A 26,979-nucleotide genomic window follows, 5' to 3' on the forward strand; every position below is an offset into this window, starting at 1 on the left:
ATGAGAGGGTCTATAATGCTTCCCTTCCCCTCCAGCAGTCTGAGACCAGAGTACAGATGCAAAAGGGTTTAGGGCTTTGAGAGGGGGTGTATGTGAGTTGAATTTCAGCCTCAGGGGTCTTCTTTAGAGCTGTTTACCTGGGAGCCAAGTTCACAAATATATCATATAAGGAAATAAAGACAATAAATACGAGTCTTTTTAGGCTTGGTAAGGCCAATGAGTTTCTTGGGCAGAGTGAAACTTGCAGCACCAACCAGAAGTGAGTCTCCCCGTTTCTGGGATGCTGGGTAGCGCCCACTGAGAGTCCCCCCCCAGTGGAGGAAGGTGCTAAGGGCTCTGCTCGCTCCTGGCTGGGGTGAGCTTTCTCCTGGCTTGTTAGTTTTTCCAGTTTGCAAAGCACATGAGTTCATCTTCCCATTAAAGGTCAGCTTGCTCATCCCACTTCCTCACATCATTTAAAAAATTCACGAATGGCATTTCTCATCCAGGAGCTCTGGGAGGGGAAAAAATACATGTCCAGAGGCCAGAGTCCTTTCCTCCATCTCCCCCCAACCCCAACCCACCAGCAAAATCTGCCCTTGAACCAAGAGTCAGAAGGCCGCATTTGGTGTTGGAGTTTCAAACACTTAACGCAGTAAACAGGGAACAACATTCATTCGTGTGAAGGGAAAACCCGAATCCCACTTGCAAAGAAGGAAGAAGAAACAGAAGGAAGTCAAAGTGTGCTCCCAGACGGAGTGAGGGTTTAACCCATTTTGGGGGCCTGGAACTCACTCCCTTCTGCTTTTTTGTCTTCACATTTCCTTCCCTCTTAGTGATCCAGTCTTGTCCCTCACCCAGGCCTCCCTGTAGGAGCTTCAGTGGGCCCTTCGCATGGTCACCAGACCCTAATGTCGGAGGTGACACTGTTGGAAAGCCTTCTCTAGCTGAGCTTAGTCTCTGTGCCACCTGCTGTACGAATCTTGATCTAGTCACGGCCAGGAGGAGGGGCTGCATAATTACCTGCATCTAGAAGCACCGATCCAGGTTTCCACAATTCAGGTTCCCCTGCTTTTCAAAATTAAAAAGAAACAAACTCATTACTTAGATGAAACCGGCAGAAGCTCTCAAGGGAACTGCCAGGATGATAATGTTTTCTAACTGTGGCAGAAAGTTCAGTAAAGAAGCAGGAGACCAGACTTTGGGATGAAGCAACCTGAAATCTGTGGGATTTTCTCATTTAAAGCTCTTAAAGCCAAAGACGAAAACATCTTCACTCTTTTCTTCCTTTCCCTATGCACCAAGAATCACGGAATAATAGGAATCCTGGAATTCAAGGGGACCTAAAAGCTCATTCAATTTGAACCAACCTCCTAATCTGCTTCAATAACATCTCTACCTAAGCAAGTGGCTGGCTGGTGCTTGGATCCCTCCAGAGACAGGGAACTCATTACATTCGCAACTGAAGTAGTGCATTTCTTCTTGGACTATTGAGACTTTGAGAAGACTTTTCATTGTATCAATATGAAATCTTTATCCATCCATCCATCCTTCCATCCACCCATCTACCCGTCACACTCAATAAGCACCCAGAATATGCCCAGCATCATTCTGGGTACGTTGGCCTTACCCATCTGTTTGTGTTTCTTTCCTTGGAACCACACAGAACAAATCTGGCCCCTTCAGGGAGCAGGCAGTACACTCATTTCCTGAGGCTCTGCTTCTCATGGTGTGCCTCAAGCAGAATAGAGCAAAGTGGCACCTGGCATCCTATCTGTCTAATGCCCTTCACCAAGAACCTGTGCTGATGAAGTGGCAGCGGTGGTCGGGAAGGGGAGATTCTTACCCAATCCCCCTGATCTCTTTTGGAGAATTATGGCTGGGAGGGGCTCAGAGGCAGCACAAACATATTAGGAAGCCTCGTAAGGACACCCTAATGGCTGTTTCTCTCCCTCTCCCATTCCCTCCCCTCTCCCCTTGCCTTTAGCTCTCAAGGCTGAGAGCATAACAAACTGTTTCATTTCTTAAAGGCCATCAGCTTTCCAGCACACTGCAATTATTAACACACTCAAGTGAAGTGATATTTTCCTTTGCATGATTAAAAGATGCCAGGCTATTTTGAAAGATAGTCTGTGTTCTTGCAGGTTCTGGGTTAATGGTGAGAACTGAGTTTAATTTGGCTCAGCCGTTCACCAGGTGTAGGACCTTGCGCAAGTCACATGCCCTCGAGGAACCTCAGTTCCTTTTTGAGTAACATTAGCAGTTTGGGTGGGATGATCTCCAAACTCAAAATATTTATGACGTATATGTTTAAACATTCAGCTTCTTTAACCTCATTACTCTATCGCCACCTACTGGTAAAAATATGCGCTTTGCCCTTTTCCTTAAAAAAAGGTGCTGGTGACGTCTCAGTTTTTGCCCTAGGCTTTCAGCACCCTTGGACGTGAGGAGAGATTAGAATGCTGGAGGCTCTATTACTTTGGCAGGAGATAAACAGTTCTCTGACATGAGGGATTTTCAAGGCTCTTACTCCTGTCCTGGAGGGCTGTCCTTCTGTCCATGACACTTTCATTTGTTTGGGACAAGTTTGAACCAAATCTCTTTCATCCAAAAGCCAAAGGCTGAAAAAATATTTGAACAGCTCAGACTTGGTGTTTTGGGATTTGGTAGTAATGAGAAGTAGATTTGTGAGAACATTTGTGTTCTGGTGTTGAGGTCTGAGGGCGTGGTGTGGGGAAAGCAAGTCAGAAGACCCGTCCTGAGTCTACCAAAACACTAGCTGGGGGTCTGGGGGGCTAGCCTACCTTCTCTGATCTCCAGTTTTCTCCTGCGTAAAGCCGAGCTCATAAGGACTTCTCCTGCCCTGCCTCACATGAAGGTAAATGTGTATAAAATCACTCTGAAAAGTGTAAAAGGTGCTCGTAAAAAAAACAGCTAATTATTTCTGTGATAATCCTGGCTCAGTCATCTTCTAGGTACAGTCAGTGTCTAAGAGAGGTATTGATTTTGAACACGCACTGACCAAGCTCCTTCTGAGCATTAAGTCACAATAACCCTGTGGGTCAGGTACAGCTGTGATCCCACTTTACAGGTGAGGAAACCGACAGACAGGGAGTGGCAGAGCAGAACGTGAAGCCCAGGCAGGCAGGCTCCACCTGCACGTTTATCACACGGGAGGCGCCATGGTCGCTTCAGCATCTCAGGGTACTGGGTGAGGCCACGGAAAAGCTAGGCCTGGAACTACACCTGTAACGCCCACGAAGCGTGAGGGCCCAGAACATTCCTGTTTTAAGATCCGTGACGACCTCTGCACTGGTTACAGCTCCTTCTATTCCCTGCACATCTGGAAGTCACCAGCCCGGGACCCAAGCGGGAGCCCCCTATAAGGGAGGCCCTTAGGGCTCTCAAATTTTATGGGGCAGGAGCACAGGTGACCCTTTAGCCCCCCGGCTTCTCCCGGGTGACTCTCAGTGCAGTTTTTAGGAGGAGGTGGTCGTCTGAGAGACAGCAGCCTCTGGAGCCAGGGGACTCTGCACACCTCCCTTCCGGGGCCTGGCTTCATGCCCCGAGGGCCGCACATTTCCCTTGGAGAACTTTCTCTGGCTGCGGTGAAATGGGGGCACTCGGAGAGCAGCTGCAGCTGTGCCAAAGGAGCCTTGTGCCTGCGGCCCGATGCACAAGGGCTGTCAGAGAAGGCCGAGGACAGTCAGAGGTCCTGGGCGCGGGCTGTCACGCCGGTGATGCGTCAGCAGTCCCGGGTCTACAGGTGGGTTCCTTCCAAAGCTCCGTGTGGAATATTTGTTTGGCAGCCTCTTCTCATGGAAACAACATCAACTCCGCTGTTAGGTTTCCAGGCCAGTGAAGCTTATCTGATCAAACAGAGCTCATGGGACCGTGAAACAGGCAGCAGCAGGATGGTTCCAAGGAAAAGTCCCCGAGTTTAGCTTCAGTCACTCTAGTCCCGTCTCAGAGGGTCCCGGCAGGAGGGGCGGGGGTCTGCCTATGGGGGCCGGAGGAGGCCCCAGAATTCTAGAATCTGAAAATATCTGAGTCATCTTTGTAGTTCTAACAGCATAGTGTTTGACATATAGTACGCTCAGTAAATTTTTTTTAAATTAAAGAACAGTTCCCCTGCAGTGGAAGTGGTGGCTTAAATCGGGGACGTGTCAAGTTACACCCGTGGGCAGAAAGCATAGTGGGAGGAGGAAGCAGGAATCACTCGGGGTCATAAGTTCAGTGTCCCGTGGAGGAGAGGATGAAATATTGAGGCTGACGACAACATCACTAGGTCCATACATAGCTGCCTGGGTCTGTTAATGGTTTGCCCTAAACACAGATGGGATATTTAATGGGGCTCATGAAATTCTGTCCCATGGGATGTAATTTTATCAGTGACTGGAAGGGAGATAGGTGGCATGTTAATCAATTTGGTGGATGACAGAGAAGTTGGAAGATTGTGAGTATATTCAATGACAGAATTAAGATTCAAGAAGACTACAGGATTGGGGTGACCTGCTTCTGTAGAAATACCTGAGAAAAGACCCTGGGAACTTGAGTGATTGCCAGTTCAGTAGGAGATGAGCTGCTGATGAGACAGAACCTCCCCCCCACAAGGAACTTGGGATGTTTTCATGGAACCAGAGTGTTTAGGGCGAGAGGCAATTCCCCGGGCACAGCCCTTGAGGCATCGTGTCCTGCTCTGTGTGCTCTGTTCCCACTCACTGACAGACTGTGGTTTAGCTCGAGGGTGTGATGCTGAGTCACGTAAGGACCTGTTGGAGGGATGAGAGAAATTTATCCCAGAAAAGATGAGACATAATGGAGGACATGAAGGCTACTTTCATATATCTGAAAGGCTCGCAAATTTATGCCCTTAAAAATATTGAAGACCCCCAAAGAGCCTCTGTTTGTGTTGGCGACATCTACTGATTTTTCTCATATTAGAAATTAAAGGGCTTCCCTGGTGGCACAGTGGTTAAGAATCCGCCTGCCAATGCAGGGGACACGGGTTCGAGCCCTGGTCCGGGAAGATCCCACGTGCCGCGGAGCAACTAAGCCCGTGTGCCACAACTACTGAACCTGCGCTCCTGAGCCTGTAAGCCACAACTACTGAAGCCCGTGTGCCACAACTACTGAAGCCTGCATGCCTAGAGCCTGTGCTCCACAACAATAGAAGCCACTGCAATGAGAAGCCCTCGCACTGCAACAAAGAATAGCCCCCGCTCGCTGCAACTAGAGAAAGCCCGCACACAGCAATGGAAGACCCAACGCAGCCAATTAAACTAATTAATTAATTAATTAATTAATTAAATCTTAAAAAAAATTTAAAACTGTGCATCCTCTCATCTGAAACAGAGTATTAACTATCCATCTATTTTACTATTTATTCACTTAAAAATAACAATAGACCTATCTATTCTAACATTTTTTATGAAAAATGCTTTCTGAAACAAAAGCATTCAGTGAGAAGAGTGGCACATTTCTTCAGTGTCTGACATAATAGAAGGCAGCTAGAATCTGATGTCAGTTCCTGCAGTCAATCTGTGGTGAAATCTCGTTTTTGTTGAAGGGTATGAAGAAAATCTGGCCTCACACAGTTCTGTACACAGAGAAGTGAGGGCCTCACAGAAGGCCTGAAAGCAGGTCCCCAGACCACACTTTGAGAAGTAGTAGTTTAGAAAAATTAGGAGCAGCAGGCTTAAGTTCTAGATAGTATGTCTAACAATGGGACTGAGAAGTTATCCTACACAGAGCAAAGGTCTCTGTCACGCCATAAGGGATGCATTTGTTTGGTGGGAAATTAGATCAGAGGCCCTTTATACAATTCTTTCCAATTCTACGATCTGCTGATCTTCTAGCTGAGGAATTGGGTGACTTGTCTGAAATGCATGATTATGTGGGAAGTGAGAGCCCGTCGAAGAGTAGCTAAGACCCCGCCTGCGAGTTCTCCCCCGCCTGCGGGAGCAAGTGTGGGGCTTCGCCACTGTCCAGGCCTGTGTGGCGTGGGGGAGGAGGGGCCCCAAGGTAGGGGCACGCGGGGGTCCGCGGGAGGGTCTGAGGTACTCAAAGCAAAGCTGCAGGGGTGACGGTGGAGGGGGAGGAGCCACAGAAAGGGGCAGGATTTGAGGGTGAGAAAAGCTGGGAGCATCTGTGCGGTCAATGAGATAGAGCTTTCGTTAATTTTCGTTAATTACTGTGCGGTCAATGAGATAGAGCGTGAAGAGAACGGAGGAGAAAGGGAGGCTCAGAGCTACAGACCCAGGGGGAAGGTTATGAAGGGTTATAAAAAGGGAGTAGGACCAGGGCTTCCCTGGTGGCGCAGTGGTTGAGAGTTCGCCTGCCGATGCAGGGAACACGGGTTCGTGCCCCGGTCTGGGAAGATCCCACATGCCGCGGAGCGGCTGGGCCCGTGAGCCGTGGCCGCTGAGCCTGCGCGTCCGGAGCCTGTGCTCTGCAACGGGAGAGGCCACAACAGTGAGAGGCCCGCGTACCGCAAAAAAAAAAAAGGGAGTGGGATCAAATGCTCAAAACAGCTTTGGGTTGCTGGGCAGGAAAGAACATGAGCTGGAGGTCAAAGAAGCGCCTTGTTGCCATCATCCCCCAAGCCGAGTCTGACTGGCGACGTGTGTCTGGGTCTGGGTCTTGCTCTATGTCCCAGAGGTGGGTTCTGGGATGGCACGGGGGGTGCCTCTCCAGCCGACCCAAACCCCTGACAGCCCTTGGGTGTCTGGACTGGCAGGGACGTACTCTCGCCACACTGAGAACGGACAGAGCAAACAGATGCTTATTAGAGTTAAGACAACTTGGCATGACCTGGAGGTGAGCGGCAGAGGCCAGCAGGTGCGGGGAGAAGGTGTTTGTTAAGTGCCGCAGAGCAGGGCCGGCAAGCAGTGGGCAGCCTCGCCAGGTTTCTGGAAAGCAGCTCGGGAGAATACTGCCCTCGGATCCCCGGGGGGATTACACAGGGTCAGTTGATTCACATGGAACCAGCAGTCTGCTTTCTCTTGTTTTGCCCCCTGATGAAAGTGCCTTGGAAGTCAGCCGAGCTTTCTGTGCTTGGCTCTACTTTTGGGGGTTTCAGAGGACGCACAAATCCTGGCCAAGGGCACTAGAGGAAGCAGTGCCCCGGGCTTGGCTGCCTGAACTGTCCCACGGGCCTGTTAGGGTCTAAAATGGCCTTGGAGTCCTTGGCCTGCCCAGCGATCTGATCCTTAAGCCCTTTGTCCTGAACAGCGGCATGTACGTTGCCAGCGGTGCAACTGTGAAGCCATTGAAGCTCTTAGCCCTGTCCAGGGGACCCGGTGGAGCCGCTCCTCCCATCTGGAATCAAAACAAAACAGAACCCACAGTCTCTAGGACTCTTCGAACTCCTGGAGGACAGACAGGTATCCCCCAGCAAGAGAAAGGCCTGGACTCTTCTTGTTCCTAGTGCCCCAAGGCTACAAAGGAAATTGTCTCTCAAGTCTGTCAACTCATGGCCCAGGCCCCAAGCAGAGTTTGTGGAAAGCCTCTAACCCGGTGAGATTTTTCTTTCTCATCTCTGCAGGCCTCAACAGCATCTCAGAGAAGAGAACTTGTTTCTTCTCTCTGCATTCCCAGTTCTTGGGCCAAACCTTGAAGAGATGCACACCGAAGTGCAGAAAGGGGAGCCAGGGAGTGTCGTAATTCATAGGAGAATTCCTGGAGAGAGAACGTATTTCTGTTCCCCATATCACAGAACTACTCAGGCAAAATTGGCTCTGCCCTTTCCTGGGAAATGATAAAAATTTCTCTCTTTCTTTGACCCTTGTTCCTCAAGTATAAACCCGAGAGAGTATCCCTTTTCAGGTTTGTAAGAGCCTAGTTACTGAATCCTTAGGAATTTCTATCACAACCTCCACAAAATTGCCTTTGGGGAATGGCGATTGTGAAAGCTTTGCTTATTTAACGGCTTCCTTACTTTCCTTACAAGTTGGGCCCTTGAGCAGTATCTTTTGTTGGCATATCTGGTTTAATGCTTTCTGTCCAAATCTGAGTCAAATGACAAGGATTTGGAAAGACAAACCCCATGTAAACAAGCTTAACTTTCGTCAGTAGCTAGAAAGGTGAGTTCAGGTTCTTACCTGGATTAGTTCAGGGGCTATTTTGGCTGTTAGTGTAGGTGGTGGTGGACCAGAAATCTGTAATAACATTGGACTGGTCAGAGCATGAATTTTAATCTAACTGTTCTCATTCTTTCCTTGATCCGTCCTAGCAAGACATTACCAAGGTCAGAACCAAGGTAAAGTTTGTCCTTGGGTGGTCTGAACCTGCCCTGGAGGAGGCATTGAAATGAAAAAAAAAAGGATTTAACTCAAAACACTAACTGAAAATTCCAGGTAACAGTAACCCTTGTACTTCACAACTGTCCAAGTAAGCATCTTTTACTAAAGTGCTATATTTCTTTATACTTCATTATTCTTACAATAATTCAGCTGTGCCACTCCTGAGGGGGTTAAAGTAATCCTTCAATAGAAATGTCACTTAACATTTAGCAATTTGCTTAAACTGCATTAACATGGTATTGATGCAAATAGCATTAGCTTTCAGTCATTTTTAAGGGTACACAATGGGTTATCCTTAATTACTCTGTGGGAGAATCAAATACACTTCAGCATTCATTATTCACTGGGCAATTTTTCTGCAGCAAGGCTTTAAAAGGGAGAAGGGAGATGGGAGATTCTGTAAGGAGAGATGCAAAGTCCATTTTCGGGGAAAGGGGACCACATAAAAAGCAGCTGAGGGAAAGAACCAAGTTTCATGGAAGGGAAGAGATAAGAGGTCATGGGAAAATATCAGTTTCTCTTAGAATCAAATCTATCTGCCATAACTTTCATTCCCTGTGTCTTCATTCCAGTTATTTGGACACAAACTCAAAATAGCTCTGTTTTCTAATTCTAAAGCGAACACGGGCTGACTGTCAAAATATACACTGTGGGTAGTAAGGAATCATCTGCAATCCCTCTATACAGCAGTGGCTGGTTTACAGTTTTGGTATACAGTGTTCTATCCCTTTTTCCATGCACATGTTCTCATGTGCAAAAACATAATTATAAAACGTGAGAGTGGTACCCATCCTGTTTCGTAGCCTGCTTCTTTGACTTAACAACCTGTCACAGACCAATCTTCTGTCAGTAAGTGCACATATTTTAATAGCTGTATAGTAATTTCTTTAACTGTTCTGACAATGGACGATTAAACCGTCTCCATCTGTTTTTCTATCGTGAACAACATCTGTGTCCAGGCTTCTTTTGACTTTGGCTGATAATTACCTTAGGACATATTCCTGTAAGTGCAAAGGCTGGTTTTGAATGAACAGATGGATCAGGTTTTGCTTGCATGCCCTATCTACAATCACTTCTAGAATCTTTTTTTGTTTTGTTTTGCGGTACGTGGGCCTCTCACTGTTGTGGCCTCTCCCGCTGCGGAGCACAGGCTCCGGACGCGCAGGCTCAGCGGCCACGGCTCACGGGCCCAGCCGCTCCGCGGCATGTGGGATCCTCCCGGACCGGGGCACGAACCCGCGTCCCTTGCATCGGCAGGCGGACTCCCAACCGCTGCGCCACCAGGGAAGCCCTAGAATCTTTTGACTATAGTCACGTATATGAAAGGAAAAAACCACTTCATAAATGCATCAACAGCAACTTGCTTGTCCATCAGCAGAAGAGTTGCTCTCATAATTAACAGAATATTTTCAGCTATTTGAAGAAATTATCTATATATTAAACATTATTTAATATGGTTGGGCTGAAATGTCACAGCGAATATCTGTAGGCAAGCACTAGGACAGGCATTCATGAAAGTAGACTGGTGGTTGTCCAGGGCTGGGGGAGGGAAGGCTTAGGGGGACACGGTGAGTGACCATCAGTGGGGGTGGGGATTCTTTTTGGGGTGATGAAAATGTTCTAGAACTGACTGTGGTGACAGTCGCACAACCCTGTGAGTATACTGAAAACCATTGAACTGTGCACTTTAAAGGGGTGAATTGTATGGTAGGGGAAAAGTATCTCAATAAGGCTGTTATTTTCAAAGAAACATAGGCATTCAAACACTAGTCTTCACTCTTCTTCATTCCTACAGAAAATCCTTTGAGTAGGCCATACGCATTTTAAAAAGTCTTCTCTTCCTTCCTCCCTCCCCCGTTTGGCTCCTTTCTTAGCAATTAGGGCACAGGCTGCACGGAGCGCTTGCCCTGCATATTTGTCTAGCAGTCTGTGGGGCAGCATGGACGTGGGTGCTGGACCAGGATGAAGAGTGAACACTGATGGGCTGCGAGGCTGCTGCCCAAAGCTCCTGTCCCCAGGCCAGGAATAAGGAAGCTTTGCCAGGCTGGGGGCCACTGCTTCGAGTTGCTTGAGGTTTTCCATAAGCACAGGCCCAACTTGTAACAGGATTTCCAAGCTCCTGGTGTAGCCAAATAAATATGCCCCGGGCTTAATTATATGTGTTATGTAAAAACTGACATCCTCTAAGGAGACACCCACTCACTCAGCTACTCAAAAGTCTTTGAAAGAACCAAGAGGGTGGGGGAGTGTCTGATATATTTCAGAAATTATTTGTATGGTATTTTTATTTGGGGACTTTATATTATAGCTTCTTCCATGAGTCATTCATCCAGTGTAGTAATAATACTCCCTATTTCATAGAGTTTTGGGGAAGAGTAAATAAAATAATGCATACAGGGTGCCTGGCACAGGGAGAGAACGGACTGTGTTCTGTTACTGTTGCTTAGCGATCACAGCGGGAATTGGCTGTGTCTAAGACCCTCGAATCTTGTCACCCCACTGATGTCAAGGCAGGTCAGGCCCCTGATTCTGTGCTGTATCGTTAGTGCCTCAGGTGTTCGTTTATGGAAGGGATGTCTCCTGCAAGGGGATTCACGGAGAGCCGGCTGCTGGGGGTGAATCTCGGCTCTGCTGCTTCCCAGCTGTGTGGCTGGGGACCAATTGCCTCACTGACCTACTCCTTGGTTTCCTCCTCAGTACGATGAATTAGTCAAATTAGAAGTAATGTTATCTACTTTCTAGGGCTGTTCTGAGGATTTAATAGGTTAGTATTTGTCAGGTGCTTAGAAGAATGTCTAGCACATTGAAAGTGTTTGGATTTGTTGAATAGAAAGATGACTAGAGAGCTGGGCTCTGACATGGAAGGCGGGGAAGGGGTCGTGCTACAAGACACTGATGTTAGGAAGCTGGAGGTGAGGCTGAAAGAACGAGTCCTGGGCGCTTCCTCCTAGGAGGAAAAAGTGGCACCAGGTGGGAAATATTTGGAAAAAGTAGCTGAGACAACAGGGACGCTCCCGCTGTGGAATTTCCCGCCCTCTTGCCAGAAGACCTTTAGAGCTGGGATAGGTGCGCTCATTGCCCAGGAAGCCTGGTGTAGAAGCCTGTGTAAAACGGGTGTTTGGATTATCAGATGGGCTCCTAAGGTCGTATCTGAAGTAATACTGAGATTAATTCCATAAACTGGACTTTGGTAAAACCTAAAACATGATTTAAGAAATGGATACAAGTGGGCAGACAAAAAGCAATCAGAAAAGGAATAAAAACGTGAGCTATCTGGCTTTTCCTAAAGGGATTCTTTTTGTTTTGTTTGCTTCTAATATTTGAAGACTTCCAGGAGTATTCAGTTTGTCCCTTAAAACAAAACAAAACCCAACAGTGTCTACATAGAAATCTATTATCCCTTCAACTGAACTTTTGGAGAAATGGGGATTTTGCAATGGGAAAGTTTCACATCATATCCTACCTTCCCAAGTACGATTAACAGCAGTCCTATTTTCAAATCTATATTAAGTCCCTTCTACATAGTTTGCGTAGCTTTTAGCTTGGTCCTGAATTATTACTGGCCTCAGGTTTACCCCTTGAATCCGGGAGGGCATGACACACACCCCTGGCCCAGGTCTTCGGCGCTCTCCCCTCGCCCAGCTTAAAAGGTGGGAGATGGGCTCATACACAGGCATTCAGACAGAGCTACTAACTCTGAAAACCCAGTCTTCTAGCACATGGCAACACACAGTGACTACCTACTGACCCAGCTCCTGGCTTCTCTGGCCCGCGGGCTGTGGTCTGAGGCTGCTGGTGGTAGAGCCTGCAGATGGGGGCGGCTTTGGCAAGATGGTATGGGTGCCTTCAACTGCGGTGGTCCCCAGTGCTTGCATCAGGGGGACTGGCTGTGCGGTTGTCCCTGGAGCTGACGGGCTCTGATAGGCTTTTGTGGTCTCACCTGTAAGAAAGTGGAATTACACTGGGTCTTACAAAACAGACGGTAGGCTCTTCAGGACAGAAATAAATATTTCTTGAACACTAGCTATGAGCAAAGTCCTGTGCTAGCTGCTGTGGAGCAATGTACAATCTGGATGGAGGAATAAGCCAATAAACAAACCAAAGATGAAATAACAAAATACTTAAGAGACAGCTCAAAACAACATTAACATAGGCAAGGCCAAACATGATTAACTGTCAGATTAATTTTCCATACACCAGAAGCAATGGTTCATGAACGTATTTTTTTGCTGTTTCAGTTAGTGTTGGCCTGGGGATAGGGCGTACTTTCAGGTCTTTCACCATTTTAGACAACGTGTCTTAGATGTTCTAGTTCACATTTGGTTCATGACTAGCCGACTAACTCCTCTGGACCCCAGTTTCCTCAGCTATAAAATGGGGTATCGGAACTAATTAGATGGTAAGGACCATCTAGATGATTCTTCTGAATTGTGCTCTTCATCCCCGTGTGATGATTTAGATTGTTTCCATAATTTTAAACGAGTCTGAATTTGTTAGGTTGAGGGCATGGGGACAAGGGGCCCACTGGGCCTTGTCGTTGTATTGAGAACTGTGGGTTTGCACCAGAAGGAGACAAAACATCGTCCCCAAAGTGAACGGCACCGCAGCCCTGGGAGGGAACAACAGCCACCAGTCACTTGTGTCTGCTGGACCCATGGCAGGTATGCCAACTTCTACACCTGTGCATCTCTATTAGTTTCCTGGGGATGCTAACAAATTACCATGTGCTCAGTGGCTTAAAACAACAGAAATCTATTCTCTCACAGTTCTGGAGGCTGAAAGTTGGAAATCAGTGTCACTGGACTGAACTCCCTCCAGAGGCTCTAAGGTAGAATCTGCTCCCTGTCTCTTCCATTTCCTGGTGGCTGCTGGCATTCCTTGGCTTGTGGCCCCACCCCTGCAGTCTTCAAGGCGAGCATCTTCAATTCTCCCTCTGCTCCATCTCCATGTGGCCTTCTCCTCTGTGTGTGTCAAATCTCCCTCTGCCTCCCTTTTTTTTTTTTTTTTTTTTTTTGTGGTATGCGGGCCTCTCACTGTTGTGGCCTCTCCCGTTGCGGAGCACAGGCTCCGGACCCACAGGCTCAGCGGCCATGGCTCACGGGCCCAGCCGCTCGGCGGCATGTGGGATCTTCCCGGACCGGGGCATGAACCCGTGTCCCCTGCATTGGCAGGCGGACTCTCAACCACTGCGCCACCAGGGAAGCCCTACCTCCCTCTTTTAAGGATACGTGTGATTGCATTTAGTCTCCTCCACAACCCTGCCCCCAGACAATCCTGGATAACTTCCCCATCTAAAGATTCTTAACTTAATCACACCAGCAAAGCCCCCTTGCCTTCCTCCCCACTCCCATTTTTTGCCATATAAGAAAACATCCACAGGTTCCAGGGATTAGGACATGGATATGTTTTCGGGGGTCGTTTTTCAGCGTATGACAGCATCCCAGCTCTAGCCTTAACTCTGCTTAGGGATGAAGCATCTTTGGTCACAGAACAGCAGGCCGGGGTGGGGGGGTAGCATCTGAGAGAGAAGGAGCTGTACTCTTCATGGGAACCACCAAACCTCCTCTTTGACATTGTACAGCACGCTGGGCAGTGTCAGACCACAGCCCTGTCCAGCCACGTAGACAAATGTGAGGTGGCGTCGGGTGTCTGGACCCACTGCTCAGCACTGGCACCTGCGCATTTCCCCACCCTGACGCTATTACCTCCTGTTGGGAGGGCAGGTCAGCACTCACCGCCCTGGGATTGGGTTGGAGTTCGGCCGTCCTGTCTGCTCTTGCAGGCATTAACCCGGCAAGGCAGGAAGTGGATCCCTCATTTACCCTGATGTTTGCTAACAGTTGGTTGCCTTTAAAGCCACCTGGAGACTGTGCCAGACAGATTGCTAAAGAGCTGGCAGCGGCCTCGGGGGTTCAGCCAGTCTTCACGCCATCCTTGGGCAAAACTAGTGTGATTTATGACATTTCCATTACTCTAAAGGAATTGAGCTTTCATAACAAGTCCTAGGGAAGTTTCTAATTTCTCTAAAGTACTCTTCTGTTATACCCTCTGGTAAACGCTACCAGGCAGTAATGCCTCTTTAGGGAGATGCAGGCCCAGGTTCATACAGGGAAAAGCCATTTAATAGAATCACTTGTATATTTTATGAAATAGGCTATAATTACTAACTTGGAGAGAAATATATAAATAAACTGACAGTACATTTTACTTGCAAAGTATTAATTAAACCACAAGTAATTAAATTAAAAATAAAACTTCTACTTGGAAATAGTCAATATTTTTGCCACTTTAAACTCACTGGTTGTGGGGGATCTGGATTATCTTTTTCTCACACCATGGCTAATTCTGAGGTTTCTGAACCCCCCAAGTTTGCCTTTGCTGGTATTGCTTTGCTAGAGAGCAGATTAAATATCCTGAGGGCAGCCATTTATGTTACTTGCATAGAACACAGATGTCTTCAAGCACATCGTAAATTCAGCCAGCAGAGCCAAGTCCCTGGTCTTCCACTGTCTTCCACACAAGACCTAGACGTTTTTGCCTGCTCTCCTTCACAGGATATAACTGTCTTTAAGAGGGAGACAGAGAAGCTACTCTGCCCCGATGCTTCCAGTTCCTTGCTGAGCATAATGCCTGATGTGACCCAAAGTGAATTCTTCACGGGACCAGGTTCTTTTGGAGCAATTTGAAATAAAACCACCAGAATAGTTTCTTCGTACAACCTCAGATACATGGGGGTTTGGTCTCTTTTCAACGATTTTCATGGGAAAACATTTCAAAACTTCCCTTAGACTCTTAACGTATTACTCTTTGGACAAGGTCAAGAACAGCTCCAGACAACCACCTTCTCAACGGCACCGAGAGGGCCTCCCAGCTTCCTACACCCGGTCGTCATTAGCATCACAGTGGAGGTGATCCAGGGCCCTATCCACAGAGATTCTGATTCACTGATCTGGGCTGGGCCTTGGAAATCTGATTTGAGAACCACAGCCAGCGCCAGGCTGGCCACTAGGCTTTCTTCAGCTTCCTGAGCCTGGCTCCCTTTGCTGGAAAATGGGGACGGTCAGACCTACTTGGGGGACTGTTGTCACAGGTAGAGATCATGTCTGTAAGGGGGCCACACAGTGCTTGGCCTTCGATAAATGACAGCTGCTGACATCATCGTGATATGCCTCCCTCTCCCCCAGTGGAAAACAGGGCTTTCAGTAGGTGTCAAATGTGAGGTGACTGAAGGAAATTGAAACCAGTTTAGCAGCAACACCTTGGGGTCAGAGTGACAGGGAAGGATTTGGCTCTTCCCGTGAGAACTTAGAACATGCCTCAGGGTTCTACGTGAGGGCAGGAAGCTTAATGTTCACGGAGCATCTACTGTGCACCTCGTTTACAGAAGCATTCACATATGATATTAATCACAATCCTGAAAGTCAGCCAACTATTCCCATTTTTAAGACAAGGGACAGATTCTCCCAGAGGTCAAGAAACGAGTCTCAGGCCACATGGACAGCAGGTAGCGGAGCCAGGACTTGGACCCACATTTGTTTGATGCCAAGTTCCATACTTTTTCCCACAAAAGGGGAACAAAGTAGAAGTCATGAGTCACTTCAAGATCCCTGAATGGGGTTCCCCTCAGAGGGTGGCCTGAGGTCTCCAGAGTTCTGGTGGAAGTCATCTTACTCCCAAGACAGGGTGAAGGGGTGGCCTTGGAGGGTGTTGGCAGTGAGGGCAGAAGGTCCCTGAACAGTCAAACGTATTACAATAAACTTGGGCTTGATTTTCTTCCAGGGCAAGGGATGACCAAGGGGAGTCAGGAGGGGGTTTTCCTGACACTCTAGCTCAGCAAGGGTAAAGATTTACTTTCCCTTCTCTTGTCGCGGTGCCGGCAATGTGCCTTCTCAGCTTTGGGGGAACTTCTACAAACCGACACTTACCTGTTTTTATTGAGCTCAGAGTAGCTTGAGACTCCAGCCAAATACCAGCTGCCTGTTTAATGGCTGCTAACTGCCTTGGGAACAGCGTTTAAATCTCAGGAATGTGTTTTCTCAGCAGGAGCTGCACATGGCAAAGCAAGATGCATCCTATTTTGTGAGTGAGATAATTTCCCATGAAAGAGGGTTGCTATGCTTTGGGGGGTCGTCCTAACCTGATTTACCTGTTCACTCACATTCTTGGAGAGATCAGGAAGCGTCTTGCAGGGGCATGCTGGGGCCTGAGCAGCTGCTGGCCCTCACATCTTCATTTCTTCTGCTTCCTTCCATTTCTAAAGGAATTTTATCACTGAAGGAAGAGTAGCAACGAAGGGAGCCACCCTTTTACGGTTCTCAGTGGAATTTTTTATTTGAATTGGTGAAACTCACTCCACGGTGGGACTGTCACTTGAAAGAGAGGTTCCTCTAATCTTGAAGCTGGATGAGACCCCAGTATCCCTTTTATGTTGGAATCCTTATAGCTGAGCTCAGAGTCTGCCACAGAGCAGGTGCTCACTACATGGTTATTGAATGAGTGAGTGAATGAATGAACTTAATTTATCAGACTCTGACAACCATGAATAGTCTTGTGATAGGAGGCTGATAGTGATACACGGTGATGGTGTCATCGAAGGTGGAGGTGTTTTGGTAGAGGGGACAGATGACAGTAGCAATGCCTGAGGTTCTGGCTATGGCTTTTGCTAATTTTAAATGTACGTAGCAGCATGGGAATTCCCTGGCAGTCCAGTGGTTAGGACTCTGCGCAGTCACTGCTGAGGGCCCGGGTTCAATCCCTGGTCGGGGAAGTAAGATCCCACAAGCCGAGCAGCGTGGCCAAAAAATATAAAATAAAATATAAAACAAAACAAAATAAAATAAAATAAAATAAAAATAAAGTACGTGGCAGCAAAGTGTGAGAAGGCGCCCCGTCTCCTCCACACTCCTCCTGGCCGTCAGTGAGTCAGGCCTGCTGGGGTGGGCAGTGCTAAGCTGGACCACGGTGCCTGGGGCAGATAGAGAAGTTTTGAAAACGATCTCAGCTATGGAGGACGTAGAAACCAATGGATTTTTATCAACTAAGTCGTCATTTGGCTGTAGTTGTCTTCTCTCCCCTCCACCCACTCTCCCTTCAACTTGACCTGCTTCGAGGGGATGCGATCAGATTTTGAGTGCTGTAGGGGCCGGTCGGAGCGGGGCCCTTGGGCAGGGGCTGAACCTTATCTGAAACGAGGGTGACCTGGCACCCTGCCGCAGGGTCACTGTGTAGGACGGTGTCTGACACAGAGAAAGCACTTGCTGATTGATGGCTACGGTCACAGGAGGTTGTGCAGCACTCTTCCTGTTGTCCAGATTCTGGCTACGACTAAAGTCAGAGGGCCCCCGTCCCCCTTTCTGCATGAGGAGAGGTGCCACTGAACTTCCTATGGGTGGGGCTGTCCCAGCAGAACCTGCACCATCACCAGCCCCACCTGACCCAGGCTCGTCAGCAGAAGGACAGGACCAGAAGAGGGGGAAGGGTCCGAGGCCACCTCTGGGGGAGAGCAGTGTTCAGGCTAAGAGGATATTCCCTTCCTTCTTTCACGCTTTGTCCTCCCCAAGCCAGACGAAGGGGCTTCAAGAGAATCTCTCATCAACACCACGGGGCCTGCGGGGTGTGGGGGGCCCTTGTTTCCCGCTGGCCTTTCTGAGCTGCGGCACCGACAGGCTCACCTGGTGCACTGCAGGAGCGGAGCTCAAAGAGGAAGTCTGGGGGTGTATTCTGGGAGTCGAGAAGTATTCTCCCTCTCATGGGAGAAACAGGGAGTGCTTGGCATGTGGTCCCTGAAGCTGGAGGGCTTCCTTGAATATGGGGTCAGTTCCTGAAGTGGGGGAGGGGTGCTGCTGGAGGGGCTCAGGAGGCCAAAGGTGAGGCGAGATGGGACAAGAAAGGCGACCAAACTCATCCCATCCTAGGTCTCCTCAGGCCCCGAAAGGGAAGAGGAGAACCCCAGCCACACCCGTGACTCTGTGTGAAGGTGCTGCTGCCAGTGGATGGGGCCCCTAACTCAGAGAAAGAGACGGGGCCAGGATACAGCGGAGCAGTGCCCCCGGCTCCAGATACCCACACACAAAACCTGCTGAGAAATCACTGAGAACTTGGACGAGACAACAGAGAGGGCAGGGACACTCTCCCTCCACCAACTGGCCAGCCACTCAAGGAGACCTCTGTCCGCTAGTCATCTTCCCCGGCCCACACCAGAAGAGGACAGGTGACATCTCAGAAATGGTCCACAGGGCACCACCACCCGCTGCCAGCTTGTGGGCGGGGTTACAGAACAGGTGGTTCCTTGCAATAAAACAAACAAACAAACAAAAACAGGTCTAGATTACTGGAATAATTAAGAAGTCGTTAAAGATATAGTTGGAGAGGAACTGGGGTGGAAAAATGAAAAACATTCCCTATTTGAATGCATAAGAAAACATAGGATAATGGTGTAGAGAGGGGTTTCGGAAGCCAGATTGTCCGGATCTGATTCTAAGCTCTGCTACGTCCTTGCTGTGTGGCAAAGGGCAAGTTACTAAACTTCTCTGGTGCTGCATTTTCCTCAAACTGTAAATTAGGGCTAAGAGCAATACATACCCATGGTATTGTTGGGGTGAATAAATACAATAATCAGATAAAACTCTTGGAACAGTGCCTGGCACACAGCGAAAGCTCAATAAATGCTAGCTTTTATTGCCTATCCTTAAACCATATTCACCTTAAGTACATGAACAAAATCAGCTAGCTCTTCAACTTTCTGGAAGTAATGTTAAATCCCACCATAAAACAACTCACAGCTTCTCTTTGTGTGAGAAATCAAAGCATACCTTCCCCCAGAAAAGACAATAATGCATAGTATAGCTCTTGCTTTCACACAGAAACCTAGAAAAAGGTATTTTCCTGGCCTGAGTTTTACTGTACCCCCTTGGTGAGTCACAGGAAGCTGGGTCGGCACAACCTCACAGGCTGTATTTTTGGCTTTGGGTTGTTGAGATGAGCTGCTTGCTGCTATCACATAAGCCACATCCTCCTCTTTGCTTCCCTCCATTTCATATGTAAGTAGAGACAGTCTTTTCCCTTTCAGCTGCCAGGGAACATTTCCACACAGAATGTCACGTCATCTTCTAAAGTAACTATACAGTAAAATTCAGGGCAACAGTCATTCTGAATGAAAATGACACAAACTCAGAGATAATCTCAGAATTGCAAAACAAAAAATAAAGCCTCACTCTTCAGCACATTGATTTCTGTGCCCATGTTCCTGGCATCTGTTAAAATATTACTGGAGTCAGCGGAGCTTGAGTGGTTAAGTTGCTAATTTTTATCCTATCTCCTAAAACAATATTGCCTGTTTACGAAATCAGAAGATTTAAATGAAATCACACGTGGACACTTGCCTGCTTTGGCAGCTGGGCTTTTAGATGATGAATATGTAAGAGATGATGGGTAAGTTACACCCTTTTGGGGTTTACCTTCTGCAAAAAAAAAAAAAAGGAAAAACACCACAATGATTTATTTTTGAGCTAGAGGTTTTAGATGGTTGCATTCTGTTAAGTTGACTCCCTCCTGCTGATTTGTTTCTCTTGAGTTCAATGAAATCAGTCAGTCTCCACGCCCCTCTCCCTGCTGAATTGTTGATTACAATGAGAAAGTCAAGTGGCATTCTGTTTTCCTGTATCACCTATGTTTTATTAATATTAGAAAGGAGGCAGTAAAACCTCCATCAGAATTAACATGAGCAACCCTTATTTTGCCCATGAAGATGTGAACTGGAGGTAAAGTTTCCATACACGGGACTTTCTGAATGTTGAATCAGGTCACTAGATGAATGGAAAAACCCTCCCCACGTTCTTTTCCTGGTTGCTGAGAGCTCTGGCCATCGGCTGGCTATACGTGAACAGCAACCTCTCACTTCCACAGACCCCGTGGGACCCATTTGAATTCCACGGCACTAGAGAAACTTGAAAGTAGGTAAATAGAGATCGGCCTTGAAAATGACCATTTGTTGTCCACCCAGGGATTGAAAGTTTAGATACCAGGCGAGGGAAGGAATGCTAATGTGTATCAGGGAAACCATGGAGGCATAAAGAAGAAAAACGATCAGGGCTGGGGAGGCAAGCCGCAAGCCTGGTGTGGCTGAACATGCCTGAGAAGGCTGCAGTCCGCAGTCCTCCTCTGCCAGGGAGTGCGGCTTGAAATTCCACCAAGGAGTTTCATTCCACACGAAATGGGAAGTGTCACTAGAATGCAGAAGCCCCCCTGAGGCAGGTAATTTGTCTCACTTGGTGGCTGTGAAATCCCCAGGGCCTGGAGCTGTCTGGGATGTAGTAGATGCTCAATAAGAATAACAGAGGAATTATCTTAGTGCTTAGATCTCTGTTAAAATTTAAATGCCCTTGGGAGGGCTCTCACCTGTTTTTCGATATTTACACCTGATAATGAAAGCATTTTAAACTCTCAACCTGAGGGAATATTTTTATAGGATGGGCTAGGGGAGGAGAGGTGAGGAGTGTCAAATGGGAGGTGGGAGGTGGAACACAATCTAGTGCCCGATTTTGCCAAAGGTCCTCCTGGCACAAGGGACTGCAAGAGTCATGAGGCAGACGGAATAACAGGGTCTCAGGAGGGGCTTGGGATTGGGAGCAAGAAAATCTAGGTTTCCCTTTCTGTTTTACCATTCATTAACTGCCTCAATCTCTGAGACTCTGGGTTTTTTTGTGTTTTTTTTTTGTTTTTTAATTCAGAAAATATGTATAATGATGTGGACCAACTTACCATACAAAGTTGTAGGGATCTAAAGGAAAAAAAAACAGTTAAGAAGTTTTGGAACTATGTTTCACCACAGAGATGCAAAGAAGTTATTCTGGTGTTACCTATAAATGTCACTCCAGGTGGGGAAGAGGCAAATGTTGGGGCTCATGGGAGTTACTTCATCTCACAAAAGCCACCTGGGAGCAGGGCTGGACACCCACATGTCCTCGCCCTGGGCCAGCCCTGCTCCAGGTGGACAGTGAGTGAGGTTATTTCAGACCCAAGGAGGGCGCCTTGGCTGTGGGCCTCACTTTATCCACAGCGAGTGCCGCAGAGACATCGGCTCCCTCAGTTTCCTATTCTTCTCGCATCTAAAATCCTATGGTTCTCTCTGTTTCTATTCAGAAGGAAAAGGAGCCTGAGCTCAGTTTTCTGCAGTGTGGATCAGAGGACAAATGGGCAGCATTAGGAGGTCCTTGCTGGACCTTTCCCATCCCTGAACTGTGGAAAGATTGTGCTGAACAAAAACACAGCTCCCCTCTCCTGCCCCCTCCCAGCCCACCAAAGTGAATTAATTAAAGACGCATAGCAACATGTGAAAAGTGGAAATAAAAGCCTAGAGAAAAGTCACAGAGGCATCAGAGCCTTCAGAGAAGGACTCTGACACGATCCAGCAAAACTTGTTGGCCAGAAGCCTCTGGTCAATGGAGAACCTGCCCTGTCCACCGCCAGCTGAGACCTGTAGCCGGCATTGCACTCTCCTAACTCATTCGTTGGAGACCCCTAGCCATTGCAGAAGCACATGTGTTTATTATCATTGGCAGAAAGTGTTTCTGGTTAAATGTCACTAGGTTGAATGAGAGGACATGGAAGTTGAGATTTATAGGGAATAATCACAGCAGATTGATTTTCATTTAAAAAAATCCAAAACATCTCTACTCTCATGGAATTAATTTTCCTTGTAAACCTCTGCTGGAATTCTTGGATTACAGGCTAGGCAACAAAGATTGAAACCCTCTTATTTCGCCAGGAGCTACTTGGTAAACACCAATGTGGAGATTATATGTCTATGATTGGCATTTGTATTCTAGACCTTAGCATTTTTATATGGCCCCAGTTCTGAATGTTTTGTTACAGGGCAAAGCTTGCGGTACTATGGTTGATAACCTCCCATTATTTGACATAGAAACCAGTGTAATTTGAACCCTAGGTGTGCAGAATTCCGCAGATAAGAGGAAACAGGGATTGCTTAAATAGAGAAGAATCTTAAAATGTCTGATAGCAGTCCTATTAAAACTCTGATCAATGGATAGTAGAGGTTGGGACATGGGGTGTCTAAAGGTGCAAAAAACCCACCCAGATTGGAAGGCCTGATATATTATGAGACATTTCTCTTTTCCTTGCTTTAGTTGGTCTTCTGTAGGCAGTTCTTTCTCAGGAGAGTCACATGGCTCCGGATTTTGTGGGGTTGCCAGAAAGGTTTGCTAGAATGTAGTTTAAAATCCTGCAGTGCCTCTTTGGAGAATATGGGAGATTCAAGGTCCAGTGTAGGGTAAGTATAGGTGAGGATAGAATGTTGTGTTGTGCTCAAATGCTAATGAGGCATGTCAAAAGCTGGAAGAGCTCCCACTGGCCAAACCTGGAAATTTTGAGCAACAGAAAGAATAATGACGATAATAGACTATAACACATTGTACTTTAAAAAAAACAATCTGTGAGTCCATAGTTGTACTTGAAAAAATAGTTGTGGAGAGAGGCGGGGAAGCCCTCTTCCTTGTGTAATAACACTAGCTAATAAATGTAGAAGAAATGACAGAATTAGAACAAATATGATTTTGCAATTTCTGATGTAATTCTTGCTACAGCAAGGATCATCAATAGATGTTAAAATCATTGGGTTAAATTTTGGAGGGAACAAGATATTCATGCTGTTTTGAAGTATCACCCTACAGGTTGCTATTAATTACAAAGTATCTTTACCATGAAGAGACAGGGTAAAGTATCCAAGTAATCAAATTTAGCATCAGCGACAAATGGACAGAATGCTATTGTGTCCCCTGATATGGCCATTTGTGATACTACACAATGGATATGCTATGATACCACCTATGTAGTGTCCTTGACAAAATATTTAACCTGAATCCAACCATGAGTAAATAGCTGGACCTGTTTGTGGTCCAGACTGTGGGACATAGTAATAGATGACTGGCTGGGACTTCAAAAATGTCATCACTACTTATGACCAAAAAAGGAAGTGTGGTGGCAGACAGTTCTAGATTAAAGGAGACTAAAATGGACATGACAACTAAATACAATGGATGATTTTTGATTGGATTGTAGATTCCCCCCCCCCAAAAAAAGAAGAATTACTGTGAAGAATATTTGGGGGATAGTTGGATACAACTGAATAAGAACTTTTTCTTATTATTTCTTATTTATTAATATTTATTAAATTATTGTATCAGTGTTAATTTTTTAGATGTGGTACTGTGGTTATTTAGGAAAATGCTTTAGCTCTTACCATATGTGTGCTGAAGTATTAAGGGATAAAGTGTCATCATGCCCACAGCTTATTTTCACACAGTTCAAACGAAATATAAATAGATAGATAGATAAAGCAAGTATAGCAAAATATTAACAATTGGTGAATCTGGGTGAAGAGTATATGGTATTCATTGTACTATTCTTTTAATTTTTCTGTAAATTTAAAAGTTTTCAAAATAAAAAGTTAGGTTGGGGAAATTCACAAAAATAAAAAGAGGGGAGCAGGCAGGTCATGATGATAGTACAAAGACCTTGGTTATCTTTTTACTGGGAAATAACACAGCTATGAGTTCATTGATATTACCTCTTTGGAAGAGGGAAAAAAAAAAAGAGTGAAAATGATTATCTATAAAATCCTGTGGAGCCAATAGTGAGAATGGACTAAACAGTGAAACAATTAATTAAAAAAAAGAAATCTCAAATAAAATTGTAGCTCAGTGTTCTAAAAACCTGTCCCTATCTGTCCATTTACCAGAATTCTCAAGGAATAAGCTTCCAGATATGAGGCACATTTGGCATAACTAAAGGAGTAGTTCAAAAATCCAGTTATTAAACGTAATTCACTTAACTAAAAGTTTGATTGGACTTACTGATAGCTGCTGTGTGTTTAAAATGAGTAATTGGAGCCTTTTAATATTTCCAGACTTTGTAGTGATTTATCACTGAAATTATAATTCATTGTTTCATGATCTTAACTATCAGAAGAACTAATGCTTCAGATTTTTATGAAATGAGGTGGGCCATAAACTAAAACTAATGGCACACTGAAAAGAGCCCATTTCATCCCGTGAGGTAACTTAACCGAAGTACCAGTTGTAGGGCAGCATTTCTCCAGGGTGTGGGCATACCTGAGACGACAAAGGATTCTCTCCATCGTGGAAGGGATAACGACTGGACACCATTGGAGTAACTCCCTTTATAGCCAGACTGTCCAGCAACTTTCCGAACAAGTATTTTCCCTCCTGAATTATCGAGCACACCACTGTGAAGAGAAAAAAAAATTTTTTTTGAAGAAAGGACAGAAAAATATTGTTTGACATATAACAGACTTTGAAACCGGCCACCATCTTTATTTTTTTTCTTGTTCTACATGTTATACATTTAAAAAAATTGATTGGAGTATAGTTTATTTACAGTGTTGTGTTAGTTTCAGGTGTACAGCATAGTGATTCAGTTACACATATACATATATTCATTCTTTTTCAGATTCTTTCCCTATATAGGTTATTACAGAATATTGAGTAGAGTTCCCTGTGCTATACAGTGGGTGCTTGTTGGTTATCTAATTTATATATAGAAGTGTGTATATGTTAATCCCAAGCTCTTGATTTATCCCTCTCCCCTTTGGTAACCATAAGTTTGCTTTCAAAATCTGTGAGTCTGTTTCTGTTTTATAAATAAGTTCATTTATATCATTTAAAAAAATTAGATTCCACATATGGGTGATATCATATGATATTTGTCTTTGTCTGACTTAGTTCACTTAGTATGATAATCTCTAGGTCCATCCATGTTGCTGCAAATGGCATTATTTCATTCTTTTTTTATGGCTGAGTAATATTCCACTGTATACGTGTACCACATATTCTTTATCCACCCCTCTGTTGAGGGACATTTAGGTTGCTTCCATGTCTTGGCTATTGTAAATAGTGCTGCAACGAACATTTTCTTTCTCAAGATTGCTTTGGCTATTTGGGGTCTTTGGTGTTTCCATACAAATTTAAAAAATTTTTGTTCTAGTTCTGTGGAAAATGCCATTGGTAATTTGATAGGGATTGCATTGAATCTGTAGATTGTCTTGGTGGTCTAGTCATTTTGACAATATTGATTCTTCCAATCCAAGAACATGGTATATTTTCCCATCTATTCGTGTCATTTTCGATTTCTTTCATCAGTGTCTTATAGTTTTCAGAGTACAGGCCTTTTGCCTCCTTAGGTAGGTTTATTCCTAGGTATTCTTTTTGATGCCATGGTAAATGGGATTATTTCCTTAATTTCTCTTTCTGATCTTTCCTGATTAGTGTATAGGAAAGCAAGAGATTTCTGTGTATTAATTTTGTATCCTGCAATTTTACCAAATTCATTGACGAGCTCTAGTAGTTTTCTGGTAGCATCTTTAGGATTTTCTATGTATAGTATCATGTTATCTGCAAACAGTGACAGTTTTACTTCTTCCTTTCCAACTTGGATACCTTTCATTTCTTTTTCTTCTGTGATTGCTGTGGCTAAAACTTCCAAAACTATGTTGAATAAAACTGGTAAGAGTGAACATCCTTGTTTTGTTCCTGATCTTAGAGGGAATGCCTTTAGCTTTTCACCATTGAGAATGATATTAGCTGTGGGTTTGTCATATATGGCCTTCATTATGTTGAGGTAAGTTCCCTCTCTGCCCACTTTCTGGAGAATTTTTATCATAAATGGGTGCTGAATTTTGTCAAAACTTTTTATGCATCTATTGAGATGATCATATGGTTTTATTCTTCAGTATGTTAATGCGGTGTATCACACCGATTTATTTACAGATATTGAAGAATCCTTGCATCCCTGGGATAAATCCCACTTGATCATGGTGGATGATCCTTTTAATGTGTTGTTGGATTTGGTTTGCTAGTATTTTGTTGAGTATTTTTGCATCTGTGTTCATCAGAGATATTCAGCCACCGTCTTTATTTAGAGATAGCAGGGAGAGTAAGAAAACCTTCACCTTGACCTGCAGCCTAACCCCCAAGAACGATGCTCCCATCACGTGGCCTGGCATCTGTCTTCCCATGTTCGATGTCCTTCTCTTTCGTATTACAGGACATGACCATGCCTCAAATTTCTTTTCTTTGGTTGCTTAATTCCTACTAGTTCTCCCTGGAGTAAAACCTGTTCCCTGACAATTTCCAATTTGGTTTTGTGACATCACAGAACGACTCCAACTATTTCAAAAGGTGGTACATTATTAAAAGCAAATTATTCCTTTTATTTTGGGCTAGGGAATGAAGGTGTGTAGCTAAATTAAACTCATTTAAAAGAGTCCCCAAAGGCTGGTAATTGTTTCTTTAATTTCTTGGATTTTGAAGGTTTTAGATCCTGATGTGATAGTAACTGACATATCTACCTCTTTGCCTCCATTGAAGCCGGGGCTCCAGTATGTCAATTCCTTGTCCCAGAGCCTAACATGGCTCCCTTGGGTATCTGTAATTTACAGCACAGGGGAGCTAAAAATGTCCTTAGATTTGTTCCCATCAACACCCTTCCTTCCCTACAGGAATGAGCGTTGCCATTTCCTGCCCTCCCACCCTCATGGTGAGTCAACAACTTTCAACACTCAACTTCCCAACAACTTGGAAAGAAAGTGATAATAATACTTGACATGTAAAGCCCTTAATTGCTTTTGAATCATCCCCACTAATGGATCTCACTGAGTTCTCCT

At 45.6% G+C, this 26,979-nt stretch overlaps 1 protein-coding gene across 2 annotated transcripts in view; it reads right to left on the reverse strand.

Annotated features, from left to right (window-relative positions):
• The window catches only part of VIT (vitrin), a 122,121-nt gene that overhangs the window by 34,211 nt on the left and 60,931 nt on the right, over positions 1–26,979 (reverse strand). Inside the window, exons 5-8 of one of the 2 annotated variants that reach the window (XM_060027596.1) lie at positions 24,410–24,543; positions 19,664–19,741; positions 12,031–12,222; positions 1,003–1,050 (exon numbers count right to left, since the gene is read on the reverse strand). In XM_060027596.1, the coding sequence (XP_059883579.1) occupies positions 1,003–1,050; positions 12,031–12,222; positions 19,664–19,741; positions 24,410–24,543 (452 nt within the window). The remainder of the gene's footprint in view (positions 1–1,002; positions 1,051–12,030; positions 12,223–19,663; positions 19,742–24,409; positions 24,544–26,979) is intronic. The other variant, XM_060027595.1, reaches the window with a different exon arrangement.

This window comes from Delphinus delphis, chromosome 12, assembly GCF_949987515.2.
Source record: "Delphinus delphis chromosome 12, mDelDel1.2, whole genome shotgun sequence".
NCBI classification, from domain to species: domain Eukaryota; kingdom Metazoa; phylum Chordata; class Mammalia; order Artiodactyla; family Delphinidae; genus Delphinus; species Delphinus delphis.